Source organism: Spermophilus citellus, assembly GCF_964194105.1.
Source record: "Spermophilus citellus genome assembly, chromosome: 16".
Classification (NCBI taxonomy): Eukaryota; Metazoa; Chordata; class Mammalia; order Rodentia; family Sciuridae; genus Spermophilus; species Spermophilus citellus.
In genome coordinates, this window is record NC_138196.1 from 34,583,139 (window position 1) to 34,603,506 (window position 20,368).

General features: G+C 40.5%; 2 protein-coding genes across 4 annotated transcripts; one reads left to right on the forward strand and one right to left on the reverse strand.

Moving 5' to 3' along the window:
* The first annotated feature begins 123 nt into the window (after window positions 1-123).
* Window positions 124-13,640, forward strand: HTRA4 (HtrA serine peptidase 4). Of its 3 annotated transcripts, XM_081269737.1 has the most exons (10): window positions 124-734; window positions 1,492-1,591; window positions 2,870-3,074; window positions 3,998-4,192; window positions 4,632-4,664; window positions 6,436-6,550; window positions 6,893-6,950; window positions 7,333-7,428; window positions 11,913-12,021; window positions 13,023-13,640. In XM_081269737.1, the coding sequence occupies exons 1-10, from the start codon at window positions 254-256 to the stop codon at window positions 13,083-13,085; spliced, it is 1,455 nt and encodes a 484-aa protein (XP_081125863.1). In that variant the 5' UTR covers window positions 124-253; the 3' UTR covers window positions 13,086-13,640. The 3 variants fall into 3 exon arrangements, with proteins under 3 accessions (XP_081125863.1, XP_081125862.1, XP_081125864.1); XM_081269736.1 differs by having other exon boundaries at window positions 6,436-6,556; window positions 11,913-13,640; XM_081269738.1 differs by having other exon boundaries at window positions 11,913-13,640.
* TM2D2 (TM2 domain containing 2) lies at window positions 13,246-20,120 on the reverse strand. The gene is made up of 4 exons (XM_081269739.1): window positions 19,771-20,120; window positions 18,905-18,992; window positions 17,161-17,276; window positions 13,246-13,981 (listed from the first exon to the last, which is right to left on the reverse strand). Exons 1-4 carry the CDS (start codon window positions 19,995-19,997, stop codon window positions 13,768-13,770), a joined length of 645 nt encoding a protein of 214 aa, XP_081125865.1. The 5' UTR covers window positions 19,998-20,120; the 3' UTR covers window positions 13,246-13,767.
* Window positions 20,121-20,368: the final 248 nt, after the last annotated feature.

Here is a 20,368-nt window from a genome sequence, read left to right on the forward strand (position 1 = left end):
GGGGCTCATGGTGTAGATCTCTTCTCAGGAGAGGGCTACGGACCTGTCAGCAGTGCTTGGGGGTGGCCCTGAACCTGGGGTGGGACGGGTGGTGGGTGATGTATGGGTGTGTGTATGGAGAGGTCTGCCAGGCTCTGCCCCTTAAAGCCTGGAGACTGGTGGAGGCGGCAGGCAACCTGGCCAGGAAATCTTAGGCCAGCTTGTGAGTCCAGAGTGAAGTAACTGGAAAATTGCAAGCGAAGAAGAAAGCAAGATGAGTAGACCTCTGCTGCAGCCAGCTGGGCTCGTACAGTTCCTTCTGCTGTGGCTGCTGTTGACCCCGGTACCTGTGGCCAGGGTCGAGGCAAGGAGATCCAGAGCCTTGCTGCCCTGCCCCGTGGTCTGCGAGCCGACGCGCTGTCCCCCGCTGCCCACCTGTTCCGCGGGGACAACACCAGTGCTCGACCGCTGCCGTTGCTGCCGCGTCTGTGCTGCAGCTGAGGGCGAAGCCTGCGGCGGGGCGCGAGGCCTGCCCTGCGGCCCTGGGCTGAAATGTGGCGCGCCCTTCAGCCAGGAGTACGTCGGCGGCCCCTGGCTGGGCACCTGCGGCTGCCCGGCGAAAGGGGCGGCGGTGTGCGGCAGCGACGGGCGCACCTATGCCAGTCTGTGCGCGCTCCGCGCGGAGAACCGCGCCGCGCGTCTCCGTGGCGCGCTCCCAGCTGTGCCGGTGCAGAAAGGGTACTGCGGGGATCCAGGTGAGCACAAGGACAAATTTGGATTTGTCCAGCAAATCCAAATCCAGCGGGCAGATTCTTTTTTTTTTTTTTGGGGGGGGGGTACTAGGGATTGAACCCAGGAGTGTCCCGACTCGGAACACCTTTTTTGAACTTTTTTTCTTCTTCCTCTGTTGCCCTGGCTGTTGTCGAACTCCTGGGCTCAAGCGATTCTCCCACCTCAGTCTTCGGAGTAGCTAGGATAAGAGTCGTGTGCCACCGCCCCGGCTACCGACCCACCAACGCCCGGTTTTCCTGGGGGGACTGCGGGTAGCACCCTTGGGCATACTAGGCAAGTGCCCTACCACTGAGCAATACCCCAATCCTTGAATTTAAGCATAATTATTCATTCCCTCGTTTCAATCACACAGTCCGCGTGCGGCTCACTGTTTTATTTGTCCCGGGGATTCAACTTTTTTGTTTGTTTGTTTCTGATTTTCTTTCCTCCTTAATAGGTGTCTCTTTACCAGTTACCACGCGGTTTCTCCCCATTGGCCTTTTGAATACTGTCTTCCCTTTGTAATTATTTTCCAACTGGTGTGACAGGTCTGGCTCTCTTGAGGTGTTGGTGTATGGGGCCGCAGGCCACAGGCGGAGTGGGAAGCCTGAGGAGAGGGAGGGGACGGAAAGAGAACCAGGGAGGAGGATAATGGATGGGAAGATATGAATGAGATATCACACCTGATATTGTAGAGGAGCCAGGCTCCCTCTGCCCCAAGCACGGAGCATTTCTTCACAGGGACCAGAAGCACAGGCAGGGTCCGAAGCAAATACAACTTCATCGCCGAGGTGGTGGAGAAGGTGGCGCCATCTGTGGTTCACCTGCAGCTGTTCCGCAGGTAAAAGACACAGGAGGGTCAATTACCCAATACTGCTTCCCACTGCCTTACCTACTCTAGGGCCTTTACAAGCATCATTGAATCTTAAACCAACCAACCAACCAAACAAACAAAAACCACTGTGAGGAAACCGAGGTGCAGGGGATGGAACTCAGTGACAGAGTGCTTGCTTAGCATGTACTAAGGCCCTGGGTTCTATCTGCAGCACCTCAAAAACAAACAAACAAAACAAACAACAACAACAACAACAAAAATCTGTTCAAAGCTATTTAGATGAGAAGCAGAGGCACAAGGACACAAGGATTCTGGCCTCCAAATCTGAGCTATTTCTGCATACTCAGGTGCCTGAGGTTTCTTTCTCCCTCATGCCCCAAAGATAAAATTTGAAGCCAGTAGGAATCTTGGGTGGTGATCTTGCCCAACCCCATCACTTGCATGCAAGGAAATCCAAATCCAGCAAATCCAAACCCAGCGGCAGATTTTTTTTTTTTTTTTTTTTGTACCAGGGATTGAACCCAGGAGCATTTAAGCACCAAGCCATATCCCCAGACTTTTAAAATATTTCATTGAAAGACAGAGTCCCGCCAGCCATGGTGCAAAGCCAGTTTCAGCCATTTAGCGTGGCCCTAAGCAAGTCAGTAAGACCCTGTCTTTAAATAAAATTCAGAAAAGAGCTGTGGATATGGCTCAGTGGTTAAGTGCCACTGGGTTCAATCCCCAGTATGGGCGGGGGAGACAGGGTCCTGCTAAGTTGCTGAGGCTGGTTTTGAACTTGTGATCCTCCTGCCTCAGCCTCTGAAGCTGCTGAGATTACAGGCATGTGCCACTATGCCTGGCCTGAGGAAAAAATTTATCTTATGCCACAAGGCTTATTTGTAGTGAAAACTAAGCCAGAACCAGAACCATTGGATTCCCTACCTGCCTGAGTTCTTGAACCTGTGGCAATATATCCCCACAATATTAGGATTAGGTTTGGCTTCTCTGCAGCAGAGGACTCACAGAGTGCTGCACTGACCAGCTCTGAAGAGGGAGCATTGCCTCGGGAAAAAGGGGAGTTGGAACCAGCTTTCAATCATGTTCACCAGAGATGGCCAGGGCAGGATACATGCAGTTCATTTACATGTGGAGAAGATGAAAACTGACAGCGAAAAGTAAAATGTCTGAGGAAATTGAGATGGAGATAGGCTTAATAAATGTCAGGTTCCCATGATTCACAGATGGTGGCTGGAGTCCCTGAGCTTCCTGCCCTCGGCTTATATTGTTGTCTTGTGGAGACAGGTCACCTCTCAGCGGCAAGGAAATGCCTGCATCCAGTGGCTCTGGGTTCATAGTGTCTGAGGATGGGCTCATTGTTACCAATGCTCATGTCCTCACTAACCAGCATCGGATCCAGGTGGAGCTTCAAAGTGGGGTCCAGTATGAAGCCACTGTGAAGGACATTGACCATAAATTGGATCTTGCACTGATTAAGATTGAGCCAAATGTAAGTATTTAGAAGCCAAGTCAGAGTCTGCGTATTTTCTTCTATTTGCTGATATATTGTTTCCCTCGCTCCCACACTACATTCTTTTTTATCTAGTATATGCTTTTTTCCTATTTTTCACTCCCTCTTTTTAAAATTTTCTTTCATACCTGTCTGTACATCTCTGATAATCATCTATATTAATTAGCTCTCACTCTCCTGTGATTTTTCTTCAGCAGATGCTGATTCTGAGAAAATAATTTTTCTGTTTAAGATACCAGAAATTATTGCAATTGGCTCAAAGCTGCTAAGGCAAACTTTGAGGTCCTTGCTACACAAAGAGTGGTGTATATCCTAAAAGCATCAACATGTCATCTGAGAACATTTAAACTTTAAAAAAAATTAATTTTGAGACAGGGTCTTGCTAAATTGCTGAGGCTGACATCCAACTCACAATCCTCTTGCCTTAGCCAGATAGCTAGGATTACAGGCATGGGTCCCTGTGCCTGGCCAGAAATGCGTTTGATAAGATCCCCAGGTGTTTCATGTGCATATTACAGTTTGAGAATTGCTGTTTTGGGTGATCTCCTTCTTGTTGGTGGCTTAGTCACTGTATACAGTTGAGCTGGAATGGTGCTAAGTGCATTGTTAATGTCCATTCATGTCCATCAGTTGCTTCGCTGGTGGTTTACTAATTGTGATTTCTATGAAATAATAATCTCAGAGTTGATCCTGATCATCTTAACAAATAAGAGCTTGGTGGTTGTTGGACTTTGAGAAAGAAGGCAATCAAAAAAAACTTGTATGAGAGGGTACTTCTTAGATAAGGGCCAAAATGACAAAGATGGTGTCATTGGTGTGCTATATGCAAACATTGGTGGATTCTGGTTTGGATTTGTTCTTTACCCTTTCTGTCCTCCTCGGCCCTCCTCACCTATGTGCAGACTGACCTCCCTGTGTTGCTGCTGGGAAGATCATCTGACCTTCGGGCTGGAGAATTTGTAGTGGCCTTGGGCAGCCCATTTTCTCTACAGAACACGGTGACTGCAGGGATTGTCAGCACCACACAGCGAGGGGGAAAAGAGCTGGGGCTGAAGGACTCAGACATGGACTACATACAGACTGATGCCATCATTAATGTAAGTCACTTAGGAAGTCTAGTCTCAGTGCAAAAGACACTGGTAGTATATAATGAGAAGACTTCAGAGCAACCTCTTTTCCCTTTGGCCTTTCTGTATGCTAAGAGGTCAGTTAGACCCTAGGAGAGGAATGGAATGCTTGTGTAGTTAGAGTTGAGCCTGTTGGATGTGATAATTAGCATTCATACTATCAGATGGTCTCTCAGGGTTAGACATAAAGGCCATCACTACTGTAGTGTGTGGGGTCCTTTATATTGGTCTTCACCTATACTGACTTCAGTATTGGGGATGATAGGTGACATGATTTTGCCTGCCTTGGTAGAACAGGAGCTCACTAGAGCAGGCTGCTTCTGATAAGCTTCATTAGGAACTATGTATAAATGACACGGAGAACTATATTCATTGGCTTTATTGATGGTTTTTCAACTTCTGTCTTTAGCATGGAAATTCTGGGGGGCCTTTGGTGAACTTGGTAAGTGGCCATTTTTCTTGTTGCTTCATATTTCTTCCTAACTTTCAAAAACTTTCCAAATTGTATGATGCAAATTTGGGAGCTACTCTTGTGTAGAGAGTTGTGGAAAAATGCTTTTCTATTCTTGGATTTAAGTAAATGGTTAGGAAAACATTCAATATCTATGATGGATTTATCATCCTGGTGTGTGATCTCATCCCCCCAAAAGCACCAGGGTTTTGGCTGTGCTTGCCTTGAAGGTTTCCTTTTCCACATGCTTTCTGTTTTCATTAGATATTTACCAAAAGCCTGGATTTAAACCAAAGGATCAACCGTGCTATGTAATGTGTATTCTTCAAGACTCACCTGGTGCATATGAAGAGCTGTTCCTCATCTAGAAATGCTAATTATAAAATGTGCTCTGTCCAGGTGTTTAGTCTTGACCTGCTTATTGATGACAAAAAAAGTACCAACCAGAATCCATTGTTCTGTTATGTATTTCTTAAATTTTATGGAGTGTCTCTAGTGGAAATGCCAGGGTTTTAAATTGCTCAAATACATGTGAAAATACAACTGAATACAATGCAGTTTGACTCATGCTTTCTAAGTCCCTTGGAACTGATTGCTTTTGCTTATTCTTTACATATTACATTTGCTTTTAAGAGAATTAACTGTATGTGAAATGGTTGAGCACTGTTTACTTATAACATTGCATGTAATTTTGGGGGCCTGCCTTCTCCATTAAACAAAGAGTTCACTAGGCTAAGGATGAAATTCACTGGCCATATTCCAGACCTATTGAATTACAATCTGTATGTTCCTACAATCAAAAATCTCTCTCTCTCTCTCTTTTTTATCATTACCATTACTAACAAGGGCTAAAGGAGGAGAAAGTGAATGAAGAGGAAAGTAGGAAAGTAGTCTCTTTCTTTTTTTTTTTTTTTTGGTACTGGGAATTAAACCCAGGATTCTTTACCACTGAGCTACATCCCTAGTCATTTTTACTTTTTATTCTGAGATAGGGTCTCACTAAATTGCTGAGGGTTTCACTAAGTTGCTGAGGCTGGCCTTGAATTTGCAATCCTCCTGCCTCAACCTCCCATGTTTTACATGCATGTTCCATGAGGCCTGGCAAGAGGAAAGTATTTTCTTTTTTAAAAATTTTTTAGTTGTTGATAGACCTTTATTTATTTATACATGATGCTGAGAATAGAACCCAGTGCTTCATACATGCCAGGCAAGTAAGTGCACTACCACTGAGCCACAGCTCTAGCCCGAAAGTATTTTCTACTTCATAACTTTGGTTGAGCAGACATTTGTTCACTAAGATCAGTTTTGCTAATTCTTCTGAATGTTGCTGAATATCCAACAGCTTTTTGTCTTTTTCCATGTTTATTTTTAGTTTCACTTAAGTAATAAAAAGGCAAATACTCCTTGTCCTGTTGTGTCAAAATCCAAAGTGTGGCTCACTTTTAAGAATCAATGTAATTTACTGAAGAAAAAAATGAGCTCAAGATAAATAAAGAGAGAAAGCAGTCATCAGCAGCTTTGACACTTTGATCAGGAAGCAGTAACTTTTACCCCAGTACACCTCCCCTCTCTTCCCTGTCCTATTGTACTAATTGCCATGTAAAGTAACATACTCTCTATTGAAGACATGCAAATTTCCTCTCAACTCTGTTTTTGATCCTAAGTGACTACTTCCCCCGCCCCACACACATGCGCTTTCCTGATTTTTGCACTGTTCAGTTTGCAAAGCTTCATGACTGAATGATGTCCCCTTCCTTGCCAGGATGGTGATGTGATTGGCATAAACACCCTGAAAGTGACCGCAGGAATCTCTTTTGCAATTCCCTCAGATCGAATCAGACAGTTCTTGGCAGACTATCACGAGCGCCAGTTGAAAGGTGAAGGTAGTTGGGCTTTTTTGTTCCCTTTTGTTTTTCAGGAACTGACTCAATTTGAGTTCTACATGCTGGATCATCAGTTCTCAGAGCTTATAATGGTGGGTTGGGTGGCTGTATTGGGGGACTAGGCACAAAACCAAGCGTGAGGTGTACCCAAAGGCACTTGAATTTAAACCCATGGGCTGGAGGTGGGGAGGGGAAACGTTCTCTGAAGCATGTATTTCACAGCAGGCAGTGTGCAAGGGCAGCTATAATAGCAGAAATTCTGGGATTTGGGTGTCTTTAAGCTCTGCCAAAAGAAAAGAAGTTTTGTTAGTCACACATTACAATTTTCCTTTCTAGGAAAAGCTCCTTTGCAGAAGAAATATCTGGGTCTGCGAATGCTGCCCCTCACTCTGAAGTAAGCATGAGTTTGACTACATCTGGGTTATTTCTCAGAGGCAAAAGCCATAGCTGGATAGTCTTAATAGGAAAGTGAAAACATTTGGACTTCAGTGAGTGTACTCCTGTGACCAGAGGCTCTATTTGTCATAGGGTATGTGTCTGCCTCATCGGGCATCAGCATTCACTGTTCTCTCCCTGGAGCTGTATTAGATCATACTCAGTGATTCTAGGCTTTAGCATGGAGGATTGGACAGCACCCAGGGGAGAATGATCATGATTGGCAGGGATTCTCGTGGGTGCCTGTGAACCTTAAGCAGACAGAGTACCTACTAAGAGTTCTAGGTTTGTATCAGGGCTCAGCAGATGATGTCATTGTTTGCTAACCTTGTCACTTCTAGCCTTCTTCAAGAAATGAAAAGGCAAAATCCAGATTTCCCTGATGTGAGTTCTGGGGTTTTTGTGTATGAAGTAATTCAAGGAACAGCTGCTGAAAGGTAAGCAAATTGCAGGCCTTTGGTTTTTTTGTTTTATTTTATTTTTTGGGTGGTGCTGAGGGATTGAACCCAGGGACCTGTACATACAAGGCAAGCACTCTATCAACAGCTATATCCTCAGCCCTTGCATGTTATATTTAGATGTGTGTCATGGCAAAGGCATGTGAGATTTTAGACTTGCTCTAATACTGTGGCCACAACCTACACATGGTGTGTGTTGAACATCTGAAATGTGGCCACTGTGAATCAGGAACTAAATTTAAAATTTATTTAATCTTAATTGACATGAAAAGTGAAAAATCCCAGAAGCAGTGTAATACGCACACACACACACACACACACACACACGTGTATTATATATGTTTTAGAAAGACAGTATTTCATTTTATTTAGTATGTTCTGTAAGATATTATTATCCTATAATGGCATATTGAGCATGTGTTGTCTGGGCGGATTTAAAAAATTTTCCTGTAACTCAGAGTGTAGAATACCTATCAAAAATTTAATGGGCTGGGGATGTGGCTCAAGCGGTAGCGCGCTCGCCTGGCATGCGTGCGACCCGGGTTCGATCCTCAGCACCACATACCAACAAAGATGTTGTGTCCGCTGAGAACTAAAAAATAAATATTGAAAATTTTCTCTCTCTCTCTCTCCTCTCTCACTCTCTCTTTAAAAAAAAATTAAAAGTATTTATTACATGTTAAAATGATAATTTTTTAGGTGTACTGAGTTAAATAGGAGACACCATTAAAATTAATTATATTTGCTTAAACCTTTTTTTTTAAATGTAGCTACTAGAATATATAAAATGACATGTGGTTTGCATTATGTTTCTATTGGAAAGTGCTATTATGAGTTAATAACCTATGTTTAAATTAATTTTGGTAGGAATTATAAAATCTTTTTTTTTTCCCGGTGCTAAGCAAGAATTCTACCACTGAGCTACATTCCCGGCCCTCAAATCTACTCTTTCAATGTCAATAGTTACGGGGCTGGAGTTGTAGCTCAGTGGCAGAGTGCCTGCCTAGCATGAATGAGGCATTGGGCTCGACTGGAGGCACTGGGTTTGATCCTCAGCACCACATAAATATAAATAAATAAAAAATAAAGATATTGTGCCCATCTACAACTAAAAAAAGTAAAAAAAAATCGATATTCATGGGCAGGTGTTGTGGTTCATCGGTAGAGTGCTTGCCTAGTAATTGCAAAGCGCTGGTTCCATCCTCAGCACCACATAAAAATAAATAAAATGAAGGTATTGTGTCCAATCACAACTAAAAAAAATTAAAAAAATCAATATTAATTAATAACAATGAACTCTTATAGTATTAAGTAATTAATAAGTATTAGGTATTTGTGACAATCAACTAATGGTAATTAAATAGTTTAAATAGTTAAATAATTAACTATCAGTTGATAAGAACAGGAAGAATCCAGAGTGTTAAAGGTCTTCGGACATATCGTCGGTTTTTAAAAAACACCTTTTTGTTTGGACTCTAGATGGCAGTATGAGAGGCCAGTGCTGAAATCTGCATCTCAAATCAATGGTTAGAACAGTCCCCCAAAGAAGGTTCTCCAGATGGTTTCATTGTGGAACTATTAATATTAGGAAAGAGGTGGCTTTTCCTACAAGTATTATTCTCCTGGTCTAGCACATCTACATAACCTCTTCCTCACTGTTTTTATTTATTTATTTAAACATTTATTTTTTAGTTTTCGGTGGACACAACATCTTTATTTTATGTGGTGCTAAGGCTCGAACCCAGGGCCGCACACGCACTACAGCTTGAGCAACATCCCCAGCCTGTTTTTATTTTTTAAGCGCTCAGAAATCTGTTTAGACTATCAACTCTTTTATAGGGGGAAAACTCATCCATACTAACCTTCAGCATGGCTAAATGCTAGGTCATGTGTTACTAAATCTGGTTTGTCACAGTCCTTAATAGACTTTCCTCATTCCTGCTCTGCTCTCACTTCCTTATTTTAAACTTCTGGTCCAGGGCCAAAGAGTCTCCTTTTAACTTTCTAAGTTGTTGCTACTCAAAATGTGGTCTGATCATTACCCTAAGTACATGCATAAAGACACGAATGGTGTGACTATACTTTGTGTATAACCAGAGATATGAAAAACTGTGTTCTATATGTGTAATATGAATTGCAATGCATTCTGCTGCATATACAACAAATTAGAATAAAAAATATGGTCTGAAACCAGTGGCAATTAGAATCAGCTGGAGCCAGTAAGAAAGGAATAATCACAGCTGCACCCTCCAGCCACTGAACCTCCTGCATTTTCTCTTTCACCTCTTCCTTCTTTCTCCTCCCACCCCGGGTTCCCTGCTGAAAATCAAATCTAGGGTCTTTAGCAAGCCAAGAACATACTATTTTACAGCCAGAATCTGCATTTTAAACCTGCATTTTAATCCCTAGATGGTTTGTATGTATGTTAGAAGTAAGAATTACTGCTAGAAATCCCTGATAAATGGAAATCCCTCCTTTCTGGCTTTCCCCTACTTATACCTAATAATAATAATAATAATAATAATAATAATAATAGTTACAGTAATAACAGCTGGCGCTTAGGAAGCATTTACTACATCTCATTCACTTTAGTATGTTTTGTGTGTGCATATATATTGTGTGTGCATATATATATTTTTTTTAGTGAGAGAGGGGAGAGAGAGAGAGAGAGAGAGAGAGAGAGAGAGAGAGAGAGGGGGAGAATTTTTAATATTTATTTTTTAGTTCTCGGCGGACACAACATCTTTGTTGGTATGTGGTGCTGAGGATCGAACCCGGGCCGCACGCATGCAAGGCGAGCGCGCTACCGCTTGAGCCACATCCCCAGCCCCGTGTGTGCATATATTTATTTAAAGTGTTTTGTGTATGCATATATATCTATTATTTATTTATATATTTATTTATTTATTTTGAGATGGAGTAGAGTCTCACTATGTTGCCCAGCCTGGACTCAAACTGCTGGTTTCTGATGATCCTCCCACATCAGCCTCCTGAATGGCTGTGACTATAGGTGCATACCATTGTGCCCAGCTTAAAGTGTTTTTTACATACTTGTTTGAGCCCCCAGTAGTTTTATGATATGGGTATTATTTTACAGGGAAGTAAGTAGCTGTGGTACATAGATGTTGATTAACAGTTAAACAATAGGTCAGAGAGCTGGGAGGTGGACTCTGGCTTAACCCCTTTATTATACTGTTTTTGTGGCTGCTGTTCTCTTTCTTGAGTGATTTAGTGGCAAGAAGATAGCTTTTTCAAGTCTGAAAGACCCAGGATCAAAGCCTACTTTAGACTCTTAGAAGTTGTGTGATATGGGGAAGGCCATTTATCCTGTTTTGAGCTTAGTTCTTCACATTTGCTGCATAATAGACACTCTATAATAACTCACAGGTTTCTTTCTTCTTTTCCCACTCACAGAACTTTTATGAATTAAGTTCCTCTTTCTTTGTGCACGTGGCCCAAGTTATTCCCCTAAACCGTTCTTGCTCTTAAGGTTTAAAGCGTTTCTTCAAAACCTCATGCTTTAAATTTCCTCTTTTCTTCTTCTTCTTCTTTTTTTTTTTTTTTTTTTTTTTTGGTATTAGGAATCCAGGGCCATGCAGAGGCTAAGCACATAATTTACCACTGACCTATATCCCCAGCCCTTCCTATTTTCTTTTTAAGCTTCACATATTTTGGTAATCTTTCTACATTGTCATTTTATCCTGTGCTCCCCATTAATTCTTTAATCTCCATTCTCTTAGTTATGTCTTCAGGAGTCATTTGATGTCCCTCTTTCAGTTTATTTTAACCTTTAAGGCAGATCACAAGCCTGGCTACATATTTACTGCAGTTTTGTATTGGGAGCTGTTCTTTATTTCTAGAATATATATTCTGTGTGAAGCATATATGTTGGAAACTGAATACAATCACAGCTTTGGGGAAAAGGAGCTTAGACCCCAAAGTTTAATATTTAGACTTGGAAGTTTGACTGGCTTTTGATTTACTGAAGCAGAACTTCTATAAGGCAGCTCAGCATACTCTCCAGTTCCATAAACTGTGAACTGTTCAAATCGAACTGATTGGAGTACAACTGTGGTGAAAATTGTGTTGCCTGGTCTTTGCACTTTTGCTAGTGAGAGTAGGAATGTGCTTGAGGTGAAAAGAAGTCAAGAAATGCATAGAAATTAAAAGCTAAACTCTCCATTCCAAATCAAATTTGATATATGAGAGTAGCAAACTTACTACCCTGTTTCTGATGGACTATTAATTTTCTAAAGGTAAATGGGATTGTTGTCTTCCAAGTGATTTTACAAGACATGTCACAGAAGTTCCTTCATATTTGGAAGGATTAAGTTATTTCTAGTTTCCTGGTTTATATGTTTAGTGTAAGCAAAATTGTACTACTGTAAGAGAGACATTACATTCTAGATGGAGACAAGTAAAACTCATATTTTCACACTTTTTTTTTCTTTCTTTTTTCCCAGCTCGGGGTTGAGAGACCATGATATAATTGTCAGCATAAATGGGCAACCTGTTACAACCACAGCAGATGTCATAGAAGCTGTTAAGGACAATGATTCCCTTTCCATCATTGTGCGTCGGGGAAGTCAAACCTTATTCTTGACAGTAACTCCTGAAATAATCAATTAAGTTTCTTGCTTCAAAGAGGGATTATTTAACAAAACCTATATTACCCAAAGAAGTGCCCAAAATGGTAGGGGATTTTAGGATCTCTTTCTTATAAAGAAAAATGGATACTTTAAACACACACACACACACAGTCTGAGATCATTAGGTTGGGGGTGCTGTTCTGCTACAAAGGCTTCCTAAGCCAAGTGGAAGGTGGCTATTGTGCCAGGAAATCTGGGCAGCTAGTGGGAATGGTAGGAAACAACTAAAAATAGGCAGTTTCTAATAAACCTTGGTGCAGGGACACTTAAGTATTTTAAACTTTCATTATAGCCACAAACTAGATATAACAAACACAAACTTTACCAAATACGAAGAAACTGCCTGAATCCAGGCGTGAAAGTAATCACATATTTAATGACAGTCTTTTCTTTACTCAACCAATTTTCTAGGTTGTATCATATTTGGCCATGGCTTATGGATAAAGGAGGGGCATTACTTAGAAGTCAAATTGAAACTGATTATGGCAGATTATCACACAGAATATTACTAATGACTCTCAAATTATCACTCTAGCAGTACAAATAACTTTGGTCTCCAGCAGCATTTCTGACTTTGAGAAGAGCTTCTTTTATGAAATAGCTTCTTCAATAATTTGCAGACTTAGTTTTTTATTCAAGTTCTTCCTTGCCACATTAATGATTTCTAGTCTTAGCATTGCAAATATTTGGAAAGCTTTTACTATCATGTTTATTTTGAGAGAATATGTTCAGATTTCCTTGTCTCCACAAATCATGTCCTAATTCTACCCTAGTGTTCAATATCCTTTAAGTAGGATTATGTTTTTCTTTTCAATAGTGTATCTTATCTAACTGTGAAGCATTTTATAGTTACTTATGTGAAGTCTTTTTTATCAGTCTACAACAAGGTTTCCTTAAACTGACAAAAATTAACTTCTTACATAGGGCAGTTCTGCCAAGAAGAGCTCAACTCATACATGTCTGATACTGTTGGCTTTGAAAACATAATTAGAACGAAGAAATTACTGTACTGCATATACTGCTTCCAGAACATAATAATGGTACACAGTAGGACTTATTCACTGGGTAATTAATTTCAGATGCTTAGCTTTCAGCAAAATAAAAATTTAAGTTTCACACTCTCTTCTGAAAATACTCATATAGCACGTCCATGTTGGCAAAATTTATCCTATATTTTAAATTCAGAAAGTACAGATTTCATTTGTGTATTAAGATCCACAGCCATTTCTACTTCTCCTCAAGATTTTCATTGGCTCAGCTTTGGATCTTCTCTACAAGAAGATTCAGGGTCACAAAAGGCACACAGATAAAAACATTAATTTTGCTCCTCCTGTTGGGTCCACCTGCTTCAAAGAACTGAAGACATAGCAACGTACAGAAATAAAGAGTAGAGAAAACCATCTGTAGTTCATAAGTTAGACACTATCCTTTATATTTGTACATGAGGAAGGTACAAATTTGATTCCCACAATACTGCTTGTTATTTCTAGTCTGCAAGGTAAGATTTAAGGTTGAAAGTCCACAGAATCCTTCTTCACCAAACCCATTCCCTCCAAAGAGGGAAACTAATGTTCAGGTGTTATATCAAAGAAGAATTCTTGAGCCTGTAGAGATGAATTCAGAAGACAGAGCATTCACTTGATTCCCTGGGCAGTAACAGGAGCTCTTTTTAGTAAATAGTGCACCAGTTGCTGCCATCACTTGGCATCAGCCCTCCGGTGATGAGCAAAATAAGGTCAACAAACCACCAAATCCCAAGTCCTCCAAGTGTCAGCAGCTTCCCAACTGCTGTGCCTGTGTGTCCCAAACAGAAACGATCTACTCCGAAACATCCCAGGAAGAAGGAGTAGAGTAAAGTGGTTATGAAGTAGTGGCCAGTGTACCTAGACACAAGGAATAAGAAGAAAGATGTTTTACTATGTGAAAGTTAAAATACTTAAAGATTAATGAATTTAACATAAAATGGTGCAGAGTCCCTCTGTGGTCTTTTACCCTCTGATCTGATTTCTTTTCTGATGTGGTCAGGCTGGTATGGCCATAAAGGGAGACATGAAAGAGATTCAGGAAAAAAAAAAAAAAAAAAACAGCTATGATTCTCATAGGTCCTAGAGATAGGAGGCAATGGCCCACTATGCAGGGACACATGGGAGGGACACCAGGATTGTCAGAAGACAGGAGTTAATGCTAGGTTAAGGCCTATTTTTTTGGAGTTTGTGCAGGAATGCCAAGGCAGGGTAGGATAGGCAGTTTAGGATGGGCTAGTTAGAACAATTTTAGTGCATTCCAAGCTACAGGATGGTCCCTCATTGCCTCTTCAGGGTGTTCAGGCCAGATACAGGAGTATGGCTGTAGATTGGTTAGTTTGTATATCAAGGACATGTTCCTTGTGTGGCCCATTTCTATCTCTAATTTACTAACCTTGGGAGGAGCAGTCTCTTCCAACAAGTTTTTTTTTTTTTAAAGAAGTCAAAAACATCCTAATGAATAAAAAATTCAGTAAAAAATGTCTTACAATTCTCTTATCTCCCCCTACCAAAACTCAAGTACTTGCTCAGATACAGAGCACCTCTAAGAACAAATGTTAACTTTTGCAGAGTAGGATTGGACAAGAAATTATTAAACATATCTGCATAATAGATGTGATTGGTAGTACTGATTTTGGGGTCCCAACCTCCCCTCAACTGGCTCCTTTCCTTAGGCTCAGTTGGCTTCCTTTGAGTGTCCTTTGCTAAGGGAGCACTGTCCTTCCTTGTCTCCATAAACCTTTCCTGCTTTTTTGTCAGCTAAAAGTGAGGACTTCTGTAGGCTTCTGTCCTTATGTACTGTGAAGACATTTAACCAAAGTTGCTAATATTAACATAAACATAGCCACAGACTCTTTGCATTAGCTAGTGGTGTAAGTAAATTCTGTGCCTTCAAGCAGAATTTACAGAAATGACCCCAATCCTTTAAGTTAAGATCAATTGATATTTAGAGAGAGAACTCCCAATCCCCACTTTTTATAAAAAACCCTTTATTCCATGAAATACTAAGGATTTTCACAGGATTTAAGCTTATCATGAGTTTTGGAGCTAGATCAGGTGGTTCAAATTCTTCATTCAGAGGATGAGGGAATAAACTCTTGAGTGCTCAGAGGCACTCAGCTGTTTAGTGAAAGAGATATTTAGAACTTACAACTTCTGGTCTCAATTCCAGTGTCCCCTACTATAAGCAAAATGCTTCTGTCACAGAGTAATAGGATTCCCTATTTAAAACTTCAAAGAAAAAGTCAGACCAAAAAATGACAATAAAAATATAATTCACCTTCCATCCAACCAAGTACCAACTACTTCATTCTTTTTTTTTTTTTTTTTTGGGCGGGGTGGGGGCATCTTTTACTGTTCATTTTGTGAATTCTAGAAAACCCATTTAATTTTCAAACCCATAATGAAACATTCAACTTCAAATGTATCTGGTACCTCAATTTCTGACAGAGTTTTACAAAGTGAATCATATGTCTTTTGTCTCTTCCCTCAAGGAGCAATTATGTTTTATGATTTTCTAGTCTGCTAAATCAGTTATTACATCTACATGTTTATTCAAAAATTTTGTTTACAACTCTTGTTTGAGGTTTCTCTTGTCTAATTTTCTATATATTTTTAAAATGTTTTACAGACTTTGTTATAAACTTGTAATTTTACTAGGATTTCAAGAAAGAAAGATATACATATAAAATATTTTAGTTATCAAATGTATGTGGAAATTTTTACAAAAATAAGAGAAATCAAAACAACACAATTTCTTAAAATACAGATATTGCAAACAGCAAGCACATCTGTAAATTATTTTTCTGTGGAAGAATAATTTAATAGTGTAAATTTTTTTATTTACATGACAGAAGAATGCATTACAATTCTTATTACATATATAGAGCACAATTTTTCATATCTCTGGTTGTATACAAAGTATATTCACACCAATTCGTGTCTTCATACATGTACTTTGGTTAATAACGATCATCACATTCCACCATCATTTATAACCCCATGCCCCCTCCCTTCCCCTCCAACCCCTCTGCCCTATCTAGAGTTCGTCTATTCCTCCCATACTCCCTCTCCCTATCCTAATATGAATCAGCCTCCTTATATCAAAGAAAACATTTGGTATTTGTTTTTTTGGGATTGGCTAACTTCACTGAGCATTATCTTCTCTAACCCCATCCATTTACCTGCAAATGCCATGATTTTATTCTCTTTTATTGCTGAGTAATATTCCATTGTGTATATATGCCACTTTTTTTTTATCCATTCATCTATTGAAGGGCATCTAGGTTAGTTCCACAGTTTAGCTATTGTGAATTGTGCTGCTATAAACATTGATGTGGCTGTGTCCCTGTAGTATGCTGTTTTTAAGTCCTCTGGGTATAGACCGAGGAGAGGGATAGCTGGGTCAAATGGTGAGTGAATCAGGAGGCATCACAATACCAGACCTTAAACTACACTACAGAGCAATAGTAACAAAAGCAGCGTGGTATTGGCACCAAAACAGACTGGTAGACCAATGTTACAGAACAGAGGACACAGAGACTAACCCACAAAATTACAATTATATTAGACAAAAGTGCCAAAAATATGCATTGGAGAAAAGACAGCCTCTTCAACAAATGGTGCTGGGAAAACTGGAAATCCATATGCAACAAAATGAAATTAAACCCCTATCTCTCACCATGCATAAAACTCAACTCAAAATTGATCAAGGACTTAGGAATAAAACCAGAGACCCTGCGTCTAATAGAAGAAAAAGTAGGCCCTAATCTCCATCACGTTGGATTAGGCTCCAACTTCCTTAATAAGACTCCTTTGGCGCAAGAATTAAAATCAAGAATTAAATGGGATGGACTCAAACTAAAAAGTTTCTTCTCAGCAAAAGAAATAATCTGTGAGATGAATAGAGAGCCTACATCTTGGAACCAACTACCCCATTCAAAATAACACTTTGTGCTGGGGTGTAGCTCAGTTGAAGAGGACATACTTAGCATGCTTGGGTTTAATCCCCAGCACCGAAAAAGAAAACGAATACTTACTTTATACAAGGTTTATTGTCCCGCAGGAAGGTCCTAGGACTGGCACACTCAATTCCATCTAGGGCCCGGCACTGGACTGAAGTATGCTCCACATCACTGTATGCCTGACCTCCAAACTATGGAATAGCAGCCAAAGCCAAAAGAAAAAAAACAAACTCACTAAAACAAGTAATAGAAAAATATATCTTTTTTTTTCCATCAATAAAAACTGCCTCAGTACTATAATTATTCTAACAAAGTTGGGGTAAAGCTGAATTCCATACTTAAAAGCATGTAACATATTTAAAATGATAGATTAGTCCATCCTAAATATACATTGTTCAAATAAACCTTTTTTTCCTCTCATGACTGGCTTCAATAATTTAGTAAAAAATTACAATCAATTTAATTAAATGTCATTTAGGAGAAATGAACACAATACTTACAGGAAAAAGTACAAATCGGAGCATTGGAGAATAGGTATTAAAAATCATGTGTCTTAGAGGTTTCTTTTATATCTACTGTAAATTAACAGAATTATAAAATAACTCAGAATATCATTTGACTTAGGACTTTATTTAGGTCACGAATGGGTGATTATCAGGTTTCTGCAGTCCAAATTCTAGTAAAAAATTTTGGAATGGGGCCTCTTTTTACTTAACTAAAAGCCAGCAGAGAAAGCATACCTGTACATTTTTTACTGGAACATTATTAGTGCTGTATACTATTTTTATTGGAGTGTTCCTCAAAGAGAAAATACTGGAAAAGAGGATGCTTGCCTTTCTGGTCTTATTCTTGTCAAGTTTATTCCTTTGTGTTTGATTTGGCACAAAAAGTTTTTTTTTCTTTTTCTTTTTGTGCTATAATAATCCTCTTAATATCTTTTTAAATCTTGCATTATATAATGTTGATTCCATGGTGTGGAAAAGATACATGAACTTTTTGAGAGACTGACTAAGAAATGTACACACACCCAGCTTTAGGGATATTATTAATGGATTTGATTGACTCTTTCCATTCTAAGCAGCTACTGTTACCAAAGACTTCCCCTAGAATACTTTTCATTTTTTTTTGGTACTGGAGACTGAACCCAAGGGTGCTTTATCACTGGGCTATATCCCCAGTCCTATTTTGAGACAGGGTCTTGCTAAATTGCTTAGGGCTTTGCTAAGTTGTTGAGACTGGCCTTGAAAATGCAATCTTCCTGCCTCAGCCTACCCAGTCAGTGGGATTACACGCGCTATTGCACTGAGCTTCCCCATGAAATAATTTTTACTACCTATGAAAACATACTGATAAACCCTATCTATTTCCTAAGGACATGGTAGAACCTGCTTACCTGGTGAAAAGGAAGATTACTGGCAAGTGGTTTATCCCAAATGTGTGTGAAACAGAAACTGCCCAATTCATCTTTGGTTTTAGAAAGTGCAAAGCCTTTTTTTTTTTTTTTTTCCCCTTCTCTTTCAGGAGAGAGCCTGCCTTGAAGGGTAGGTGACATTTAAGCTTCAAATCTGTCAATGGCCAAAGGAACCAGACAAGTCTTTGCACCTGGATGCTTTAGGTACTGAAACTGTTCCTTCCTGAAGAAACCAAATGTCATGTTCAGTCACTGACCTTAGCTTGCTGGAAATTTCCAGTAACAGCCATTTGGATGAACTTCTACAAAAATGTAACTTCATATATCCTTATATTTTTCTGTAACAATATTTAGTCAGTACTTTTTCTATAGGGAAGCATTTGCTAATACAACAAAACAAAAAGTCACCTTTAGACAACCATAACCAAGTTCCTGGGATGCGGTTGTATTTCCAACATGATCCACTGGGTCTTCACATTCTATAAATTCATCAGGTCTGCAAATCACCAGTAAGATCATGATCATAATCATTCCTTTTGCAAGTTGCTGTTTAGATGAATATAATCAAAATAAACATCAAACATTTATTTGTTAAGTTTTTTCGGGGGCTCACACTTTGTAGATAACTTTTCCAAGCCAAATGGTGGTGTCAATTAAACAGAAGCACAGCAGGTCACACTTGACAGCTACTCAAATGACCCTTTTATTGGGGAGGTGCTTCTGGTCCTGTTTTTACATGGATTCTACTTCTGCCATGGCTTCATCTCTTCCTTAGGCAAACAACCATAAGGCACTGGGGCAAATAATAAGACAAAAGATGCTCAGGTCTCTTTGCATTTCCCAAACGTCTTACTTGCTCAAAAAGAAATATTAAAAATGGCTTGGTTCTACAAATGGTAAGGATATTCTTTATATTTTTATTTTTAAGAGTCATTTATTTCATTTGTACCTCATTCAGTACCAGTGGATTCTTCCTTGGCTAAAGGGTGTAGGAGGGAGAAGGCACAGCCTGGAATACTTATGCTAGAGGCTATGTCACTCCTTCTTAGTACTACTCTTTCGGGATCTTAAAGGATCTATCTCCAATACACAAGGTTTTTCTCTGCACGAGTGAGATGAGTGAGGAACCTACCTTGATAATTACCTATCACTACTATCGGGTCTTCATCCGGAGAGGGTCTAATAAAAAAGGCAGCCTTTCCCTTCCCTCTACCTTCCCACATATCCCTGGCCCAGTCTCCACCTCCACCCGCCTCGACGACTGGGTAGCTTACAGGTAAGAGCAAAGGATGACTGGAGAGTGGGGGTCGCCATATTCCCAGGTTGGAGCACCCGCGGAACCCTCTGGGTGGGTGGCACTAGCGGACGTGAGCTCGAGCTCGGCGGTAGCATTGTACGAGTGGCTCCGAGAAACACAGTGCAGCAGAAGTAGATTCCCCAGCAGCAAAGCCGCCTGGCCGCACAGAAGTAAGTAGCTCACCGGGCAGCCACCCAGCACCATCTTCCTGGGCTCAGTGGTGGAGACACGGTCTCAACCACAAAACCCAGGCCGGCACCGCCGACCCAAGCCCGGTCTTGTCAGGCCTCTCCGCGTAACCTCCTTCCTCGCCGCCAAACGGCCAATGGGCGCGCAGCTCGATGCTCCACCCACCCCTTTAACCAATCAGAAGAGGCTGATTGGGGTGGGGCTTCGCATCAGCTTCCCAATTCCTCTTGTGGGTCTCACGCTCCTCCTCCTTTCGTTCCGGCTGCTTCGTCCAATCGGTTCCCTTGACCTCAAAAGTAGGCGTGCTCGGGCAGAGAGGGCGGGGCAGATAGTAACCGGGCTGGGCCGACTACTGAGGATTTCAGCGGCCAGTTTAGAAATCTCAT